Consider the following 18280-nt stretch of genomic DNA (forward strand, 5'->3'; position numbering starts at 1 on the left):
CCGCTCCCGCCTGGCAGGGGCGGGCAGGACGCAAACCTTCGTTCCCAGTCCCTCGGTTACCAGGGCATCCCCGGCTCTCTGCAATTCGGGAACCTTGTCAGAAGGGCTACCACCTCCCCAAGCCCCCACGGCCCCACAGGGTCCAATTAGGGCTTTCGGCGGCCTAACTGGGGAGAGGCCGTGGTGATGCAGAGGTTTAACCAGCATCCGCCGGGCGCCCCGGGGTCCAGGCCCGGCGCTGGAGTCCCGCAGCGAAGCCTCGCAGCTCCCACGCCTCTCGCCTCTAGGCTTGTGCCCTAAGAGCGGCCTGGGTTCCCTGGCGCACCCTCCTCTTTCTTAGCTTGTTTGTCCCTAAGGGAAACCTCCCCGTACCCTTAGGGGGGGCTCCCGGTCTCTGCCACCACCCCTCTTGCTGCCGAAGCCGGCTCCCTAGCCTCCTGGTGCCCTGCCGGGGTATTCCAAATCTGGGCAGCAGGAGCCGGCCGCCGCCGCCTTCATCTGGAAAGGCTTAAGCCCTCTCTGGGTGGGGAAGAAGTCAGAAGGCCGCCTGTCTCCCCGTCCCCCAATCCCCCAACTCGGTCCTCCAGGCTCCGAGGGGTGCAGCTCGGCCCGGGGCCGCGGGGCGCACGTGCAGCAGAGTCCGGCCGCCCGGCCTCCCCGCCCCGCCTCCGCCTCCGCCTCCGCCGCCGGCCTTTGGCGCAGGGCTGCAGATGCCGCGCGAGCCGTCTCCTTTGCACTTTCCCGGCTGCGGTCCGGTCGGCCGGGGCAGCCCGGCGCGGGGTAGAGGACCCGGAGGAGGGGAGGAGCCGGAGGGAGAGGGGAAGGCGGGGGCCCGCCGGCCCCGCCTCCGCCCCCGCCCCGCCCCCCGCGGCCGGAGCCCGGGCTGCAGCGGGGCGCGCCGGAGCCTGCGAGCCCGCGAGCCAGCGAGCGGCGGCTGCGGCCTCCCCTGCGCGCAGCTACCCGGGCGTCCCGGCCCGCGGCCCCGCTAACCCCGGGGCCCGCGCCCCCGCGGCAGGGATGCATCATGGCCACGCTGGCTTGCCGGGTGCAGTTCTTGGATGACACGGACCCTTTCAACAGCACCAACTTCCCCGAGCCCAGCCGGCCGCCGCTGTTCACGTTCCGCGAGGACCTCGCGCTCGGCACCCAGCTGGCGGGGGTCCATCGGCTGCTGCGGGCGCCGCACAAGGTACGACCCCGCGGGGTGGGCTGGGTCCCCTGGACTCAGCCCCCTGCCGCGGTGCGCGCCGGGGTGGGGCCCGGGGCTTCGCGGGCCCCCTGGGCTGGGCTGGGCGCGGCCCCGGGGGACCATCGCTCGAGGGCAAATCCCCCTCCCTGTTAGACAGAGGGGCTCGAGGCACCCGCTGGTTGGCGCGGGACCCTCCGGGGCGGGCGGGAAGGAACAGCTAGAGCCGGGGGCGGGCGTGGCAGAGCAGGTGCCGAGCCGGTCCGAGGCGGGATGGAGAAGGCTCCCCGGAGCCGCGCCGTTAGCTCGGCCGGGTGGGCGGGGTGGGGCTCGGACGCGGGCAGTCGGCGTCGGCACTCGGGCGGGCACCAAGCGGGGCGCGGGAAGAAGCGGGGCGCCGCGAGACTCAGGTCCCTTGGAGAGGAGAGCTCTGAGCGACGGCCGGGACAAAACCTCTCTCAGGCCTCTGGGGCCGCTGCGGGCGGCCACGCGACCCTCGCGACAAAGCACGCTTCCCGGCGACACCGCCTCCTCCTTCCCCCGGGGGCGTCGCCGAGGACGCCGGCCGCGCACTGCGATAGCGCTCAGGGTATCCCCCTTTTCTTCTGAGAAGCAGGTGGCCTTGGGAACCTCGGAGGAGCAGTCGCTGTGGGAGGAGGGGCGGGGGCGCGGAGGGGCGGCGCGCTCACAAAGCCTCAGCTTGGCAGCCCGAAATGAGTGTCCCCTGGGAAGAATGGCTTCTCAGTCTACCCGTTAGAGAGGTTTTTATTTTTTTATTTATTTTATTTATTAAATAAAACCTTTTGCAGGAGTATAGGCCTCTTGCAAAGCATTTGTTGCAAAGAGCTGGGTATTGAAAGCTAATCATTTTGTTACCTAGGAAAACCCTTACTCTCACTTAAACAGATTGAATGCAGCTTGCAAAATTACCTTCCCAGTATGTTTTCTGCCTAGGATTCATATCAAAGCTTGGAGATGATTTATTTCTTGAGGGTCGACATTGACACATATTTGGAAGAGAGAAGCGTTGATGCCCAAAAGAACAAAATTGATTTTTAAAAAAATCCTCGGATTTCTGTATGATGTTGACCTGCTTTGCAAGTAGATGAGGAAGTTGGTTGTGTGAGGAAACTGGTGGACTTTAGCAGTGGTAGTTTCTTCTCTATTAGTGTATCAGTGCTTTCCTCCTCTACTTAATTAGTAACGTTTTCAGAAATAAGGAATGGGGCATTTCCATCTCATTCCCTCCTGGTTGGTTCAGGACGGATATGGTCATGGAAACCTCTCTGGCCACAAAAGCACATTTGATTGGGAGACAGAGGGTCATCATCATCCAGAGTGATGTATTCTGGATTCAGCTGATCAGAATCACTTTTGTAAATTATTTGGTTCTTCTCAATTAGTTGATTCAGTGAAAAGTTTTCAAAGAGCTTCTTCTACATCATGATTATTCAGGCCACTACGGTCTCTGATTACAGTGATCTTTTGTTGAAACCACCAAAGGCTCATAATTGTGGCCCTGTGACCTTGAAGTGGTTTCCTTGGATTTCAAATCTTATATACATGGGTTGACCTTTCAAACTGGGAGCTGCAGTATGTTTTCATGTTTCCTTGGAACAGCCCCACAGTCTTGATCCTGGTCTAGTAGGAGAAAATCTTGATGCTCCTCTACTGCCCCCCTCCTCACCCCCAACTAGAAGCCCCAGCAGAGCAGTTGCACTGGCTTGCAGAACTTTCTAAGGTGTCCCTTATGGAATGAACAGAACCAGAAGAGGTTCTACAGAGACCCTTGACCTTTGTTTTGGGGGCCAGCCAGCCTCAGTCTCAGAATCTTTTGCTCAAAGGCCCCTGCAGTATATTTAGATGTCTGGCATTGTTTTTCCCATCTACAGCAGAGTGAGCAACCGACTTTATTGATGAGGGTTCTGTAAAGCAGAAGTCAGGGCATTTATGTGCCTAGGTGTACATTCATATTGTCAAGATGATACTAATTTCCATCAGAGAATCTTAAAATTGGATGATCCACCTGTGATAGAAACAGCTGGAGTTTCAAGCACTTGGCATGTAGTGTATGCCTCACCCAGGCTCTGAATGCATGGTTTCCTTTCATACTACACAGCTCCATAAAGTAGGGACTTTGATTGTCCTTATTTTAGAGATGAGGAAAGTGAGGGCGAGTGACTAAATAACCCACTTTTTGTGCTAGAAGTGGGGAACTGAGATTCAAATCAGCCCTGTGTGACTCAGGGTGTCAGTGCTGTTTTGTTCTGGGAACCAGGTATATGGCTGTGGACAGAAGCCATGCCTCCTGGGCTTCTGTTCCATTAACTGGAGGGGTTCACCCCATCACCTTCAAGGGCTAAGCACTTTTAGGCCTCAGGACAGGTGAATGATATAAATAACTAAAAGACTTGAGGCAGAATTCCTGGCCTGACACAGAGTGAATAGTCAGAAGTGGGAACATATGGTTATCAACTCTGCTGTGAATTAGCTATTGGGGGGTCCGTTCACCTGGGTGAGCTATCATCCCAGGACCCTGCCACCAGTGAGGCTTTTTGTGCCACAGGGCGTGCTTCTTCCAGGTCCCACAGAGCTTGGTATTGACAAGAGGTGGAGTTCTGTGCAGGGAGTGCATTCTCAGTGGTACAAAGAGGGGAGAAGCATGAGCATGGGGCAGGCAGAAACTCAGAGTGCTCTCAGCTCTCCTGCACATTCAAGTCCCTGAGGGAGTCAATTTTTTTTTTTTTTTTTTTTTTTTTTTTTTTGTGACAGGGTCTCACTCTTGTCACCCAGGCTGGAGTGCAGTGGTGTGATCACGGCTCACTGCAACTTTGACCTCCCTGGGCTCAAGTGATCCCTCCCACCTCAGCCTCCTGGGTTGCTGGGACTATAGGCATGCACCACCACACCTTGCTAATTTTTGTATTTTTTTGTAGACATGGGGTTTCACCGTGTTACCTAGGCTGGTCTTAAACTCCTGAGCTCAAAGTGATCTTCCCATCTCGGCCTCCCAAAGTTCTGGGATTACAGGTGTGAGCCACCATGCCTGGCTGGGAGTAAACTTTTGACTGAAGTAGGTCACATATACAAAAAGTGTACAGAGTATAAGTGTGCAGTTGGGTGAATCTTCTTAAAGTAAATGTACCTGTGTAGGTAGCGCTGAGAAGGCCCCCTCAGAGGGTTCTAATTTTTAAAGCTCTCCTAGAGATTCTCCTGTGCTGGCAACCTTTGAACTGGACAACCTGTCAGGCCTTTCCTGGCTGAAACTTGAGTGTGGACATCTTTTCTTAACCTAATGATGTATTAATTTAGTTCACGTCTGCTGACTCCATTAGAAGTTGAAGTTGTTCATTTAACAAAATTGTCATCTCATGCAAAAATAAGAGATTGTGCTTATTATGCTTTATCATTTTTTATTTCTTAAACTGATCCATTATTTAAAAAAATCTTCATCTGCTTATAGTAGTTCTAGGGAATATGATTAAATAAACATTAGTTTTCTAACAAAAAGTTCAAATCAAGTGCCATATTCTCATTGGGGGGATGTTCATTTTGATGGTTATATGTTCTAGGTTGGGCTAAGCAAGACATTTAGTTTTTGTTTTTGAATGCTGCAAAAGTAGATGTTTATTTCTGGCTTAATATTTTCAAAGAAAAATGGTAATTATAGGAGTTCTAATTTAGAAAAACCTCTGCAGTAGCATCCATAGAATCATAGACCTTTTAAAGCTTAAAATGTGTTTGGATTGATTTATGCTACTGGCATTTAATGATCTAAGGATTCTTTTTTCACTTTGATAGACAACAATGGAACTGTAGAATATTTTTACAAAAAAGTGGTGACTTTTTTAGTGTACATGTTAAAATGACAATTATTACTTAATGATTTAATTCAGGAAATGTTTTGTTGCCCGGAGTGAGCTGGACAGAGTGGAGTTATAATAGCTGTCATGTCCTAGGCATTTGCCTGAGCTGAGAACCATCCTAGAGGGACATCAGCTCACCAAGCCCATGGCCATTCCAGGGCCAAGTACTGATACTGTTGCAACTCATAGAAGGAGAGACCAAGATTGGAAGAAAGTCACCTGGTCACACAAGTGAGAAGTTCCGAGTTGGCATGTGACAGCAGGTCTAAGCTCTTAAGGACTCCACTTTTGTGTCCTGAATGTTCTCCTTCCAGGCAGCCTGTCCACATTTCAGCATGCATCCTCTCATTGGATTAGCCTTGAGTGTACTGTGTTCATTCCTTTCTCACTACCCTTGCCTTTGTGGTTGCCTCGCTGCCTCAGCTATCCCATCTGTAAGCAGCTGATTGCAGTGAGGATTAGAATCTAGCTACTCCAAGTGTGAGCTGTGTATCACCTGGGCTGTATTAGAAATGCACACTCTCAGGTGTTGCCACCGTCCCTCCCCGCTGACCTGCTGAATCAGAACATGCGTTTCACCAAGATGCCCTGGTGATTTTTGTGCACACTGCAGTCTGAACAGCATGGATTACAGGTGATTTAGGTCAGGCTGTCAGTACATGGGGGTTCTCACTGTCTCCCCTGTTCTCAGATAACTTCCCTGAGGGAGAAGACGTGGCGGTTCATTTCTCTGGTGTTTCCCTCGAAGCTAAGTAGTGCTAAGATAGAATGTGCACTAAGTTGATTGATTGGTGTTAGTTTTAGAACACAAATCCACTGGTATTATTGCACTAATGAATTTCCACCTTAATCCTCTTAAGGGACACGTCTGTTTGCTACATTACATTAAGATTTTTAAAAGATGAGATTGTTAGTAAACTTGGCAAGTATGTTGTGTCATAGTATCTTAGGACAACACTGTTTTAAGAATGTCGTATGAACAGCTAAGAGTGTCTCCATGTAAGCAGAGTCAAATCTGACTCCACTGTAATTAGCTCAGTTGGTTGGAGCCTCGCTATTGAGATCAGGATCATGGGATTGAACCCTTCATGGGTCAGTTGGCTTTGTTTCATGCATGGCCACAGACCATATCGGTAACCTAGCCAGACATCCAGCAGGTGCTGTCATGGCCCCTTGCAAGGATCTGGGTTGGAATAGACTGGCATCAATCTTTGGGAAGGAAGGGGCTACTATGTCATGAACTTATGCTGGAGGCTGCACTGTAGGTCTCCATGTATAGCTTTATTTATCCTCACAACAACTCTAGCAGGCAGGCAGATGAGGAATCCCCAATTAACAGATGGGGAAACTGAGGCACAGGAGGTTAAGCAGGTTGCCTAAGGCTATACTGCATTTAAGTGAAGGAACTAAGATTTAAGGTCATCTTTTTTTTTTCTCCAAATCCTGTTGTTAACTGTGTCCCATTATTAGAAAATCAGCAAAGCCCATGCTCTCTGTGCAGGTGGGGGTGGGGTAGGGTCGACTGCATTGCCCTTGCATGCGGCTGCCTGTCACAGTGCCGTGATTTAAGTGGTCGTGCTCTGGCAAGTCCTCCCAGGGTTGATGCTCTGTGTCTATGCGTTTTGTCCTTGGAGTCCAACCTGAGTCCCTCTGGAAAACAACAGGACTGCCATTGCCCTCCCCCTCTGGACTCTGAAATGTTAGTTCTTAATAGTGTCGACTTTAAAACTGATTAACATGCTGAGGCCAACTCAGGAACAGCCCTCTCCCATCCTCCTTTTCTCTCCATATTTTATCTCTCTCTGAAGATGATACTTTTGAACACTTGGGAACTTTTCTGTCTTCAGAGGACAGCAACCTCCACACCTCATCTCTCAATGACACTGCTATTGCCTGTGGCTGGCTTAGAGGCATAGCTGGGTCCTCTTCTGCTGGCCATTTTCAGAGTCTTGGGTTTATCAGCATCTGCTCCATTAGAGAGACAATCAGAAGATTTTTGGGGGTGAAGGGGGAGCTGGAGGACTGTTTCTGAGCTTTGTTCTGAACTAAGTTAGAAAGAATGGGGAAAATTAAGTTACAGTGAATGTTAAGCTTTGACTATCAGCACAATCTAGATTGTGAGAAATTACAGTTTCTCCAACAAATAAATTGCAAAAGAAAGAAAAAGATGGAAGGAAACCTTAGATGAAAAGAGATTGAAGAGATACATCAACCAAAGGTAATATGTGGCTGTGATGAATGCTGATTCAAATACATTATAAAATAAATATTTGAGATCACTTAACATTTGAGCAGTGATATTTAATATTAAAATTATTAACTTTAAAGTGTGATAATAGTATTGTGGTTAGGTTTAAGTAACAGTTTATGGCTTTCAGAGATACATACTGAAATTATATGATGTCTAGAATTTGCTTCAGAATAAATTCCAGATAAGAGACAAGTAGGTGAGTCAATATATGGATGGAACAGGATAGACTGTGAGTTAAAGTTGGATTATAGGTATGTGGGGAGGGCTCATGATACTACTTTCTATACTTGTGCATATACTGAAATATTTTAATAAAAGAGCTAAAAAAATTAGGTTACAATTCCAATAGTCCCCTTGGGATCAGAGCTCTTTCATTAAGTGTTACTGTATGATCTGAGTGTGTTTTCTATGGCTGAGATGGCTAATCATCAGTGGATTTTTTTTTTTCATACCTCCATTGATACTTTGCTTCCCACCTGATTGTTGTGTTCTCCTTAGAATCTTAGAAAAACAAGTGTAGGGCATCTGTCTTTTTATGTTCAGGGTGTCTTTCTAGGCTCAATCAGTTCCCATGATGAAGTAAACAATTGTCAGTAAACAATACATAAACTATTAGCTTAGTAAGCGAAATGCTAAGGTAGAGATATTATACCTGTGGTTTCAGTATATGCTCCTAAATTTTTATCACTAAACTGTGAAGTTGCTAAGGCTATAATAAATGATACCAATATATAAAGGCACTCAGTTTCCCAAGGCTGTTGATGCCCATGACATGCCTGCATAGCCACACTGGGGTGTTGTCCCGTTCCCAGTGAGCCAGCTCTGCCTCCACCTTCAGTATGCCTCAGAAGAGATTCTCAGTTTACAGTGAATGGCAGTGATGCTTTAATGTACATGAAAATGTAAGTTGATCGTATACCTTGGCACCCTTATAATTACAGTCAACATTGATTTTCTGTGGGCAGATAAACTTATTTATGAATTAACTGTTAAGGAGGGAAGAAGATCAATTATTTTTTGAAAAAAAAATTACCACCAATCAGCAAAAATATGTACCCAGAAGTTTCTCTGTTTTTAGAGACACATAGTAACAAGTGGAATCTACATTGTATCTATTTACAAACTGGAAACATCCAACTCCTCTTCACCAGTTAGTTTTGTAATCTAGATATTAAAATGTTAGACTCCAAGGAAAAATGTTTAATGTTAGGAAAGAAAATCTTAAAATTTTTGATCAACTCGAAAAAAGGGAAAATGTTAAACAACTTGCAGTTCAATATAGAAAGGTATTCCTAGACTTGGCAAAAATGAAACAAATTAGTTTCTCATTGAATATCTTTAACATTCTTGAAGAAGAGAAAACCAAGAAGGAAACTCCTGTGGTGCTGAGATGCCTCATCATGCACTGATTTTTATAGCAGAGAATGAAATGCCAGAGCTGTAACCAGAGTGTGTGGGACAAGCCCAAGATTTTTTTAAGTTCTCAGAATAGAAGATAACCAAGGCATCTTCTGACTGCTTGATCAGAGCCAAAGAGTGGCTTGGAGTGTGTAGCAAATGAATTGATGGGCAAACACTACGAGCTTGCATGGCTGGACCCTGACAGGCTGGAGACTCTGAGTAGTGGGGTGGTCCTTGGGGGAGAAAACGAGGAGGAGGGTCCCTCTGGCTAAACCAGAGTCACACACAGCCTGCAGCCAATCACTGACCACAATTTTGACTAAAGAAGTTTATACCAATTGCATTTTGTATCACTTTAACAATTGTTTGGTTTTATTTGTGATTTGAGGTCACCTTCTTCAACCCTTCCAGAGTCAATGAAAATGAGCATGTGGTGACATTGGGGTTGAGACAAGTGGTTGATAGAATACTGTCCCCCTCCTATGTCGGTAGTGTGATTAAATGAAAGCAAAATGAAATATTATTAAGGGTGCTATACCCTAGAAACCTAGCTTTTAACCCTTCTGAACAATAAGGAGGAAACATTTCTGGGAGTGTTAGTGGCTGTGGTCCCCTGATTTCATGACATATGTGCTTGCAGCTGGAAGGGCATGGGCGCTGGAACCCCTGGGAGAGCAGCCAACAGAGGGGACATTTGCAGTGTCCAAGTGGTGGGGAGTGTGGAGGGCTCGGAGCACAGTCTACAGTGGCCCCTCTGAGGTGCCTCACTCCCACAGCCTCTAGTGTGTTTCTGGGCTCCGGGCTCCATTGTCTGTCTAGGGGTTTGTGTGCTGACATTGCACTGTCTTACTCACTGTAGTTTACAGTAGGTCTTGATGATGTCTGGTAGGGTGGAGGCTTCCTGCTTGCCTTAGAACATAGCCACTAATGGAAAGAGAGGAAAAGTTAGAACCAGATATGTTCCATTCAGTGATCTTAACACAGAGGAAACAGGCTAGGCAACCAACTTGTGTGACTAGCCAAAGAGGAAAGAGATATTTAAAAAAGGAGAGTCAGGTCATATCACTCCTCTGCTCCAAACCTCCCTTAGCCCTCTTGCCATTCAAGGCAAACTCCAAAGTCCTCGAGTAGTTGGTCCACTTCTCCACGAGGGCAGAGTTTTTTGTTTTGTTTTTGTTTTTTTAAATCTGTTTTGTTTACTGGTGCAGCCCAAGAACCTAGAACAGTGTCTGGCACATAGTGAGTGTACAGTAAATATTTACTGAGTGAGAGGATAACCGTGATTTAGAGTTAGAAGGGAGGAAGAATAGTCTGCTCATCCCAGCCATCTCCTTGCAGAAGTCCCTTGTGTAAAGCCTCTGCTAGGAGCACCTCCTGACTTCTTCATGTATCATAGTGACCAGTTGCCCTCCGGCCTTCGAGTGTAGCCTTTCCCATTTCTGAGCTTTATTTTTTATTTTTCTGAGACGGAGTCTTTCTCTGTTGCCCAGGCTGGCGTGCAGTGACACAGTCTCGGTTCACTGCAACCTCCACTTTCCAGGTTCAAGCAATTCCCCTGCCTCAGCCTCCCAAGTAGCTGGGATTACAGGCATGCGCCACCATGCCTGGCTAATTTTTGTATTTTTAGTAGAGATTGGGTTTCACCGTGTTGGCCAGGCTGGTCTCGAACTCCTGACCTCATGATCTGCCCGCGTCGGCCTCCCAAAGTGCTTGGATTACAGGCATGAGCCACTGTGCCTGGCCTGAGCTTTATTTTTTAGAAGTCCATTTCTCCCTAATTTGTACTTGGAGAGTTGGGTCCTCATATCCCCACAGATGGGGATGGACATGGCCCTTGAAAATTAATTGGTTGTACCCAAGAGGATGGAAATAGGGTGGATAAGCCGCAAGAACCATGACCCCAGGGTTTGGTCAATGAGTGATCTGTGACCTACAACCTGCAGATAGTGTCTACAGGGGGCTGCTGGAAGTGCCACACCTGTTACCTTCCCCTGTGGTGGCAGAAGTAAAGAGCTGTTTTATGCCCATGAGAAAGCTGTGTAATATGGACTGTTTTTATTACTCAGATCAGTATGTGTTTATTGATGTGCATGTGTCTTGTACTCTAAAGTATCTTCACACTGTAGTTCCATGCAGCTGTCCACTTAAACTGTGTGTGTGGGTGGACTCAGGATGACTTTGCTGGAGAGAGATTGCTACTGACAAAGCTAGACTCAGGGAAGGAAAGACTAACAAACAAGGATTTCTCCCTTATACAACAAAGCATCTGTTCCCATCACAGAATGAACACATGGATACATTTGGAGACCAAAGAAATGCACATTGAAGAAATATAAATCACTTTTCTCATCACCCAAAGTGAACCACTCTTAACACTTTCGTGTCTTGCCAGAATTTTAACATCTATTCATAATAATATCTGAATACTTTCCCAAGTCATTAAATATTCTTGGAGCACATCATCTTTAATGACAGTTTGGTAATCCAGTCTATGTATGTACCATGATCCATGTAACCATTGTTCCCAGGTTCCATGAGGGAAAGTGCTCTTTCTTCTTGAATGTTAAATTTGTCCATGCTTGGTACTTAATACATATTCATTAAATGAATGCATGAATGATTGAACTATTGGAGGTTTAGGTAGTTGCCAATAAGGAAAATACAGATAGTGCTATAATACATACTTGCAGAAAAATAAATCTTTTTTCTCATATTTGATTACTTCTTTAAGATGAATTCTCAATGTTTAGTTGCTGAGTTGAAGGATAAAGATTTCATCTTGGATAGGAGCAGTTACTCTCATTTTAAGCATTGGAGGTAGCTGGAAAGATGGTCTCTAAATCTGTTTGGGGCAGGTGAAGAGCCAGGCCAAGTTATGAAGCCCAGCTGCAACCTGACTTCTTCCTTTCTTTGTGCAGCTGGTATCACCTCCAAGACTGACACTTGAACTCAGAATACCACCAGGTGGGATTCAGAGATGACTGTTAAAACCGTGAATAAATTACGTGTATGTATCCCATTGTCTCTACCCATTTTGAAGAACAAAACTCATTCTAGGCTTTCCTGGCCATCCCCCAGACACACCCGGGCTGTGCACTGAGCATCTTCGGACCCAGGACACTGTGGGTCTCACTTCATCCTGTGGCTGCGTCCCTCCACCAGATGTAAAGCCCCAGTAGCAGGAAGCGCATTAACTTACCTTTCATTTCAGAGTTCCTAGGACAGGGTCTGTTATATAGTAAGCCCCAACAAATATTTTTTTGAATATTTGCAAGAATGTTAAATGGAAAAAGTGCAATATATGTTAATATACATGATGACTGCAGCAATAGGAAAGTGTCTGTAGGGTGGAGCCTTAGCCTTCAGATCCCTAATCTGTCACCATGATTTGTGGATGTTATAACTCCTCCCCCACACTGTAGGTGAGTGTGGTAGAACCAACTCTTCAATGTATCAAAAACTTGTTTCTGGCCTTCTCGCTACTGAGTCCATGCTAGATCCTCCAACAGGAAAGTACAGCTTGCAAGGAAGCCCCATGTTGGCAAGAGAAGGCACGCTGTCCTGGATGGTGTTGACATGCCTGGGGGGCTCTTGTGGGTGGGGTGGGTATCGGGGTCTTCTCTTATGGAGGGAGACCAGGCCAGACTTGAGGCCTGCAGTTCACGATGGGGAAGTACCAGCTCGTGAGCTGGGTGCTGTCACCTGCACTGTTCCTAAGCCTTGTTTTCTGTTCCTGCCCACGCTGAGCTGAGGGGAGGGGGAAGAGCATTGTGAGCTTGTGTGAGGGGGAGGGCCCCTGAGGCAAGTGTGGCCACAGTGGCTGCAGCAGCTCTGATTAGTGGGAAATTCCAAGAGGAAGGTAGACCTGGGGAGAAAGGAGTGGTGGCTGCAGAGTCCAACTGCCCTTCTTCCCACACACGGAGATTCTGCCTTTTGCCAACTGTGGAGGCTCTGGATAGGAAATTTTATTTCAGGTGATGGCGCTTACCTTGGAGGGATCTGTTACTCATTCCCATATCAGATCATAGCTTCAGGCTGCAGGAGGACTCAGGCAGGCTCCTGACCGCAGCTTCCATGAATCACCAGGGACCGGCAGTCCGGGAGCGGCTAGCCTCTGAGCTGCCAGTGCCCGGAAGTGGGAGAGGTTATCCAGTCTTCCTGTGGCTCCTCCATCCAAGCTCAGCAGCACCATGTGCCTGGGAGCAGGGAAAGGAGAGCTGTTGGGCAGTCCTGTCCAGAACAATAGTCAAGGATACGAGTGGTTTTTTGTTCCCAGAACTGAGTGCATTTTTGCGGACAGTGATTCATTACAGAATACGCCAGTACTAGAACCACAGCATGTCTGTGCAGTTTACCAGGCACTGGGACATAGGTTAGCCTGGCTGATCCTCATACAACCCTGAAAGAGGGCAAGTGGGGCATTTGGGCCTCCATCTCAAAGGTGAGAAAATGAAAATCAGTTGGTTCATGACCAATGCACGGTAACCACCCCTCACAGGGTGAAAAAATGAACTCAGCACGTGGCTTCTGTTGTTTGGGCCCAGCTCCCTGTCTCCATGTGTCAGAGATAAGCCTGAAGGATGTGTGTTGACACCCAAAGAAGTGTGCAGAGTGAACACAGTCAGAGAAAAATGTAAACTGAGTTGACATGACATTAAATGGAACAAGTTGGTGCTTAGTTTTACACAGGCTGGGGAGTAGAGCTTGGCTATGCGGGAAGCTTTATTTCTATCAATGCTACTGATCCCAGGAATGTGAAAATGATGTCCTTTATTATGATGATGGGCTGGGGAAGTAAGGCATAAACATAATGCAAAGTGAAGTAACAACTGAAGGCAGCATATGACTCATGTCAAAGTGTGACATAGGCCTGTGGGGCTATAGAAATGTCAACTTGGGGCCGGGTGCAGTGGCTTGCACCTGTAATCCCACCACTTTGGGAGGTTGAGGCAGGCAGATCACCTGAGGTCAGGAGTTTGAGACCAGCCTGGCCAACATGGTGAAACCCTATCTCTACTAAAAAGTACAAAAATTAGCTGGGCATGGTGGTGGGTGCCCATAATTCCAGTTACTCAGGAGGCTGAGGCAGGAGAATTGCTTGAACCTGGGAGGTGGAGGTTGCGGTGAGCCAAGATTGTGCCACTGCACTCTAGCCTGGGCAACAAGAGTGAGATTCTGTCTCAAAAAAAAAAAAAAGAAAAAGAAAAAAAGAAATGTCAACTTGGGAAAAATCCACGTGGACTGCATGGCCTGGAAAGCCTCGTGGAGAAGGAGGGTGGGGTTTTAGTAGGTGAAAGGGAGGTAAAGGGCACCTGTACAGGTGAGATACAGATAGGATGTGGGAGTCAGGATCAGGCTCCAAGGCTCTGGGTGGGTGAAGATAGCCCCCTGGAGAGATGTGACCCACAGCAGTGGGCCCGGGGGCTAAGCTAATATATGGGCTTGACTGGGGAGCAGGGGCTGTTGTCAATGACCACAAACTGAATAAAAAATTATTTTCATTTCATGTAATAGAAACATGACAGAAAAGGAAAAGAAGAGGAAAGACAGGAAGAAAATAATTACAAAAAAATGAGAGAAAGAGAGTTGGGGCAAAGAAGAAAGGAGATGGATGGATGGGGAGTCACTGAAAGGCCACCTATGTAGATAGCATGGGAGGAGGAAAGGAGACAGGGACAAGCCTCAGGATGCGTCTGGGCAGGGAGGGTGGGGACCCCTGCTGTTCATAGTCCCAGCCACTGCTAATTCCTGGTGAGCTGATTATCTATCAAGTGTTAGCCAGTGAGGGCTTACGATGTGACCGTTTCTGGGAGCTTTCTCTCCTTCCTCCCTTTCACAGATGTTCATGGGTGTCTGCTTGATTTCAGATTCCATTGGTCCACAGAGTAACACAAATAAATGACACCAAGGGCTGGCAAAATGGTGCTGGGCTCCATGTCAGACAGACCTGAGCTCCGTGTTTCTAATGAAATCTTCAGACAGTAGCACCTCCCTCATGGGCTGTTGTGGACAAACACAAGGTCCTCTTATTTTTTGTATGTCACAGGAGCATGCATGGCCTCCAGCCCCAGGTGCCATGTGCAATGGTGAGCCATGTTCCTTTCCCAGCATTGTAGTCCCTTCCCTGCAGCTGTGCTATGAGATCTCCTCTCACCATCCCACACCTGCACCCCCACCACAGTGTCCCCACTCCCAGCGTGGGTCCTTACCTTTGACTGCAAAGACAAAGCAGACCACCCAGATGCAGCCCTGGCCCCTGCCTGCCTCAACCTCCACCTGCACCCATGTGCCTTGCCGTGCCATCCTTGCTGATGGGGGGAGGGGGGCAGGTGCGCCCCTTCTTCTGGCCATGCCAGCCTTTTTCCACTGTGTCTTCACCCTCTCCTTCCCTCTGAGATCCTCCCATTAGCATTTAGGTGGGCTAAAGCCTCTTCTGTCCAGAAAGTCCCTCCTCCCTGCCCCTGGGCCCAGCTGTCTTTCTTCTGCCCTTCATCCCTCAAGCCTCCCAGACCTGTCTAAGCCCCACTGTCTTATCTTCCCCCCGCCCTGTTCCCTCTCAGTTCCTGTCACTACTGCAATAAAACTACTCTTGCTAAGGTAGTCTTTAAATCTAGTAGATACTTTCCATTCTTGACTTATAGAATCTCATAGCAGTAATTGCTGTTTCTGATGGTCCCCTTTGAGGAATGCTTGCCGTTCTGTTTGATGGTGCGATATTCACCTGCCCTTTCTAGTCCTTCTCAATCCTCCTGCTCCCTCTGGCTTTTTGAATGTTGGCCTTTCAAGGTTTCTGTCTGAAGACCACACCTCCTCCTCACAGTCACCCTCTTTGTCCTGGGTGGCTTTGAGGGCTTTCTGACGACCCCCTAGAGCTGACCCCTGGCTTAGCTCTCTGTGGGCTCTGAGACCAAATACCCAGCTGCCCTTTGGACAGCTCCTCCCGGATGTCCCATAGGCATTGAACCTGCCCCGCGTCTAGATCAGATCTTGTCATCTTCCCACAGACCCATACTGCCTCAGCGAGGAGCATTACCAGCTAGTTGCCCAAACCAACTGAGAACCTCTCCCTATCAGCAATCCCTGCTCCATCAGAATCACGTTCTGTTGATTATCCTGCCTCTTGGAGTCTACCTGCTTCGCCCTCTGGTCCATGTGTCATCCATGGCATATGGAAAGTGCTCAATAAATATTTATTGAATGAATGGAAAATAAGTTAATGTTTGAGAAAGTATCAGTCACATGGGGATTGCTCAGAAAATGTGGGTGCCTATATTAGTTATCTATAGCTATGAATAAATCACCCCAAACGTAGTGGCTTCAAACAATCATATTTATTATCTCTCACAGTTTCCTTGGGCCATGAATTTGAAGGCAGTTCCTTGGGTGGTTCTGGCTCAGGGTCTGTCATGAGGGTGCAGCTGGATCATGGCTGGCCTTGGTACCATCTCAGATTTCTTCAGTCATATGGCTAGTGCCTGGGCTGGGAAGTGCCAATAGCTGGGAGCTCCTTGGGCGTCTCTCTTCATATGTCAATGGTCTCTTCCCAAGGTCTCTCTAGTATGGTGTCCTCAGGGTAGGTGGACTTCTTCTGTGGCAGTTCCAGGCTCCAAAGTGAGAGGTCCAGGCGGGTGCTGCTCACCCTGTCTAGCCACATGCTCTGGCTGTACTCTACTTGTTAGAAGTGAATCACCAGGGCTGGCCCTCATTCAAGGGCAAGGGGGAATTAGATATCATTGTTTTATGGGAGAATTGCCAAAGAATTTGTGAACTTAAAAAAAACCTTCATATTTGGTAAAATTCACTTTTATTTTTGGTGCACAGTCCTATGAGTTTTCATATATGCATTAGTTTTTGTAACTGCCACCACTAACAGGACACAGAACAATTCCAGGAACCTAAAGAATTCTCTCGGGCCACGCTTTTGTAGTTGTGCATTCTCAGAGGCCACTGATCTGTTTTCTTTCCCTGTAGTTTTGCTTTTTCAAGAATGCTATATGAATAGAATCATTTCATGTGTAGTCTTTTGAGACTGGCTTCTTCACTCTGCACAGTGCCCTTGAGATCCAAGTTGTTGGGTGCTTCAGGAGTTCCTGCCTCTTTATTGCGGAGCAGTTTCCCATGGTATGGATATCCCACAGTTTGTTCATCCATTCACTCCCTGAAGGACACCTGGGTTGTTTCTGGTTTTTGGTGGTTATGAATAAAGCTGCTCTAAACATTTGCATAGAGATTTTGTGTAAACCTAAGTTTTCATTTTTCTGTGATAAATACCTAGATTCTTTATTCAGCAGATAATTACCTGGCTCTCTCCTTAGCAGGGCAGTCAGGAGGTTTCTTATTTGGCAAGTTATCCTTTGTCTGAAGAATTTGTCTTCTTTTTTTTTTTTTTTTTTTTTTTGAGACAGAGTTGCACTCTGTTGCCCAGGCTGGAGTGCAGTGGCATGATCACGGTCACTGCAGCCTCGACCTCCTAGGCTCATGATCCTCCAGCCTCAGTCTCCTGAGTAGCTGGGGCTACAGGCATGAGCCACTGCACCTGGCCTGTCAGAAGAATTTGTTATTCGGGTCTCTGAACTTCAGAATGTAAGCACTTTTTAAAACACTGCCCACAAAAAAGATCATTCATTTAGATATCTTATTTGTTCTTAATTCTTATGCCTCCCAAAGCCCTGTTGTGGATGAATTGTGAGGCAAAGTACTGGCGTCCCCTGCCTCATGGCCTCATCATCCTGGGCTCTGATGTCACCCTGGCTCAAAACCCTCATTTCACAACTTTACACAGGGACAATGCCTATGACAGAGCTGTGTGAGAATCACTTCTCAATCCCCATGGAGCACAAATCACCAGCCATTTTATCAATTAGCAAAACGGTGTAAACAAGCAAAGCAGCAAGTGGCACTAGAGAAATTAGAATGTGAAAGATGCACTGTGATCATTGCACACAGAGGTGACGTGAGCAGTAATGGAGGAATGCAGCCGAGTACATGTGGCTTTCTCTGTCACGTCAGAGAATAGAGCTTTAGAGGAGGAGGTGGTGGGAACAATGGGAGGGCAACAGATATTTAAGAAGTTCAGGGGCTAGAGTATTAGATGTCTGGTTTTTGAATGAGTTTTATCTTCTCTTTGCTGAGGGAAATAAGGGTCCTAAGGTTGCCAAGGCCTCCAGATGGCCCTCCAAGGAGCCCCCTCATCAGGGCATCTTATACTTTCAATGCGTGCAGTCTGGGGACCTGCCTCAAATGAAAAACCAGAGTCCATCTTTCAGCTCTGTTTCTATTCTGCCTCCTTGTCTAGGGATCCTGACTTTCCTTAGGATATTAGAGTACATTAGGTCAAGGCCTAAGTGGGGGAGATCTATGTGGTTCTCCAAGTGCCTTTAAAAATCGAGGATGTTAGCACTTGCATTCCTGAGGAACACACAAGGAAGTTAAATGTGCAATCATGCTTGATGTCCGAGGAAGTCTTTCACTGACTCACAGAGCAGAACTCTGTGAGTTCTGATTCTAAGTCAGGTTCTCTGCAGAGCACTTGGAAATCAGAAAAGAATAAAGCATGGGCCTCGTCTCCAGGAACTG

The 18280-nt window shown here is 47.5% G+C and overlaps 1 protein-coding gene across 9 annotated transcripts in view; it reads left to right on the forward strand.

Annotated features, from left to right (window-relative positions):
* The first annotated feature begins 880 nt into the window (after positions 1 to 880).
* Positions 881 to 18280, forward strand: part of FHOD3 (formin homology 2 domain containing 3) — a 503817-nt gene continuing 486417 nt past the window's right edge. For 5 of the 9 annotated variants that reach the window (XM_054537478.2, XM_054537472.2, XM_054537473.2 and 2 more), the window contains exon 1: positions 893 to 1189. In XM_054537478.2, the coding sequence (XP_054393453.2) occupies positions 1025 to 1189 (165 nt within the window). In that variant the 5' untranslated portion in view covers positions 893 to 1024. 9 annotated transcript variants of the gene reach the window in all.

This window comes from Pongo abelii, chromosome 17 (genome assembly GCF_028885655.2).
Source record: "Pongo abelii isolate AG06213 chromosome 17, NHGRI_mPonAbe1-v2.0_pri, whole genome shotgun sequence".
Taxonomy (NCBI): domain Eukaryota; kingdom Metazoa; phylum Chordata; class Mammalia; order Primates; family Hominidae; genus Pongo; species Pongo abelii.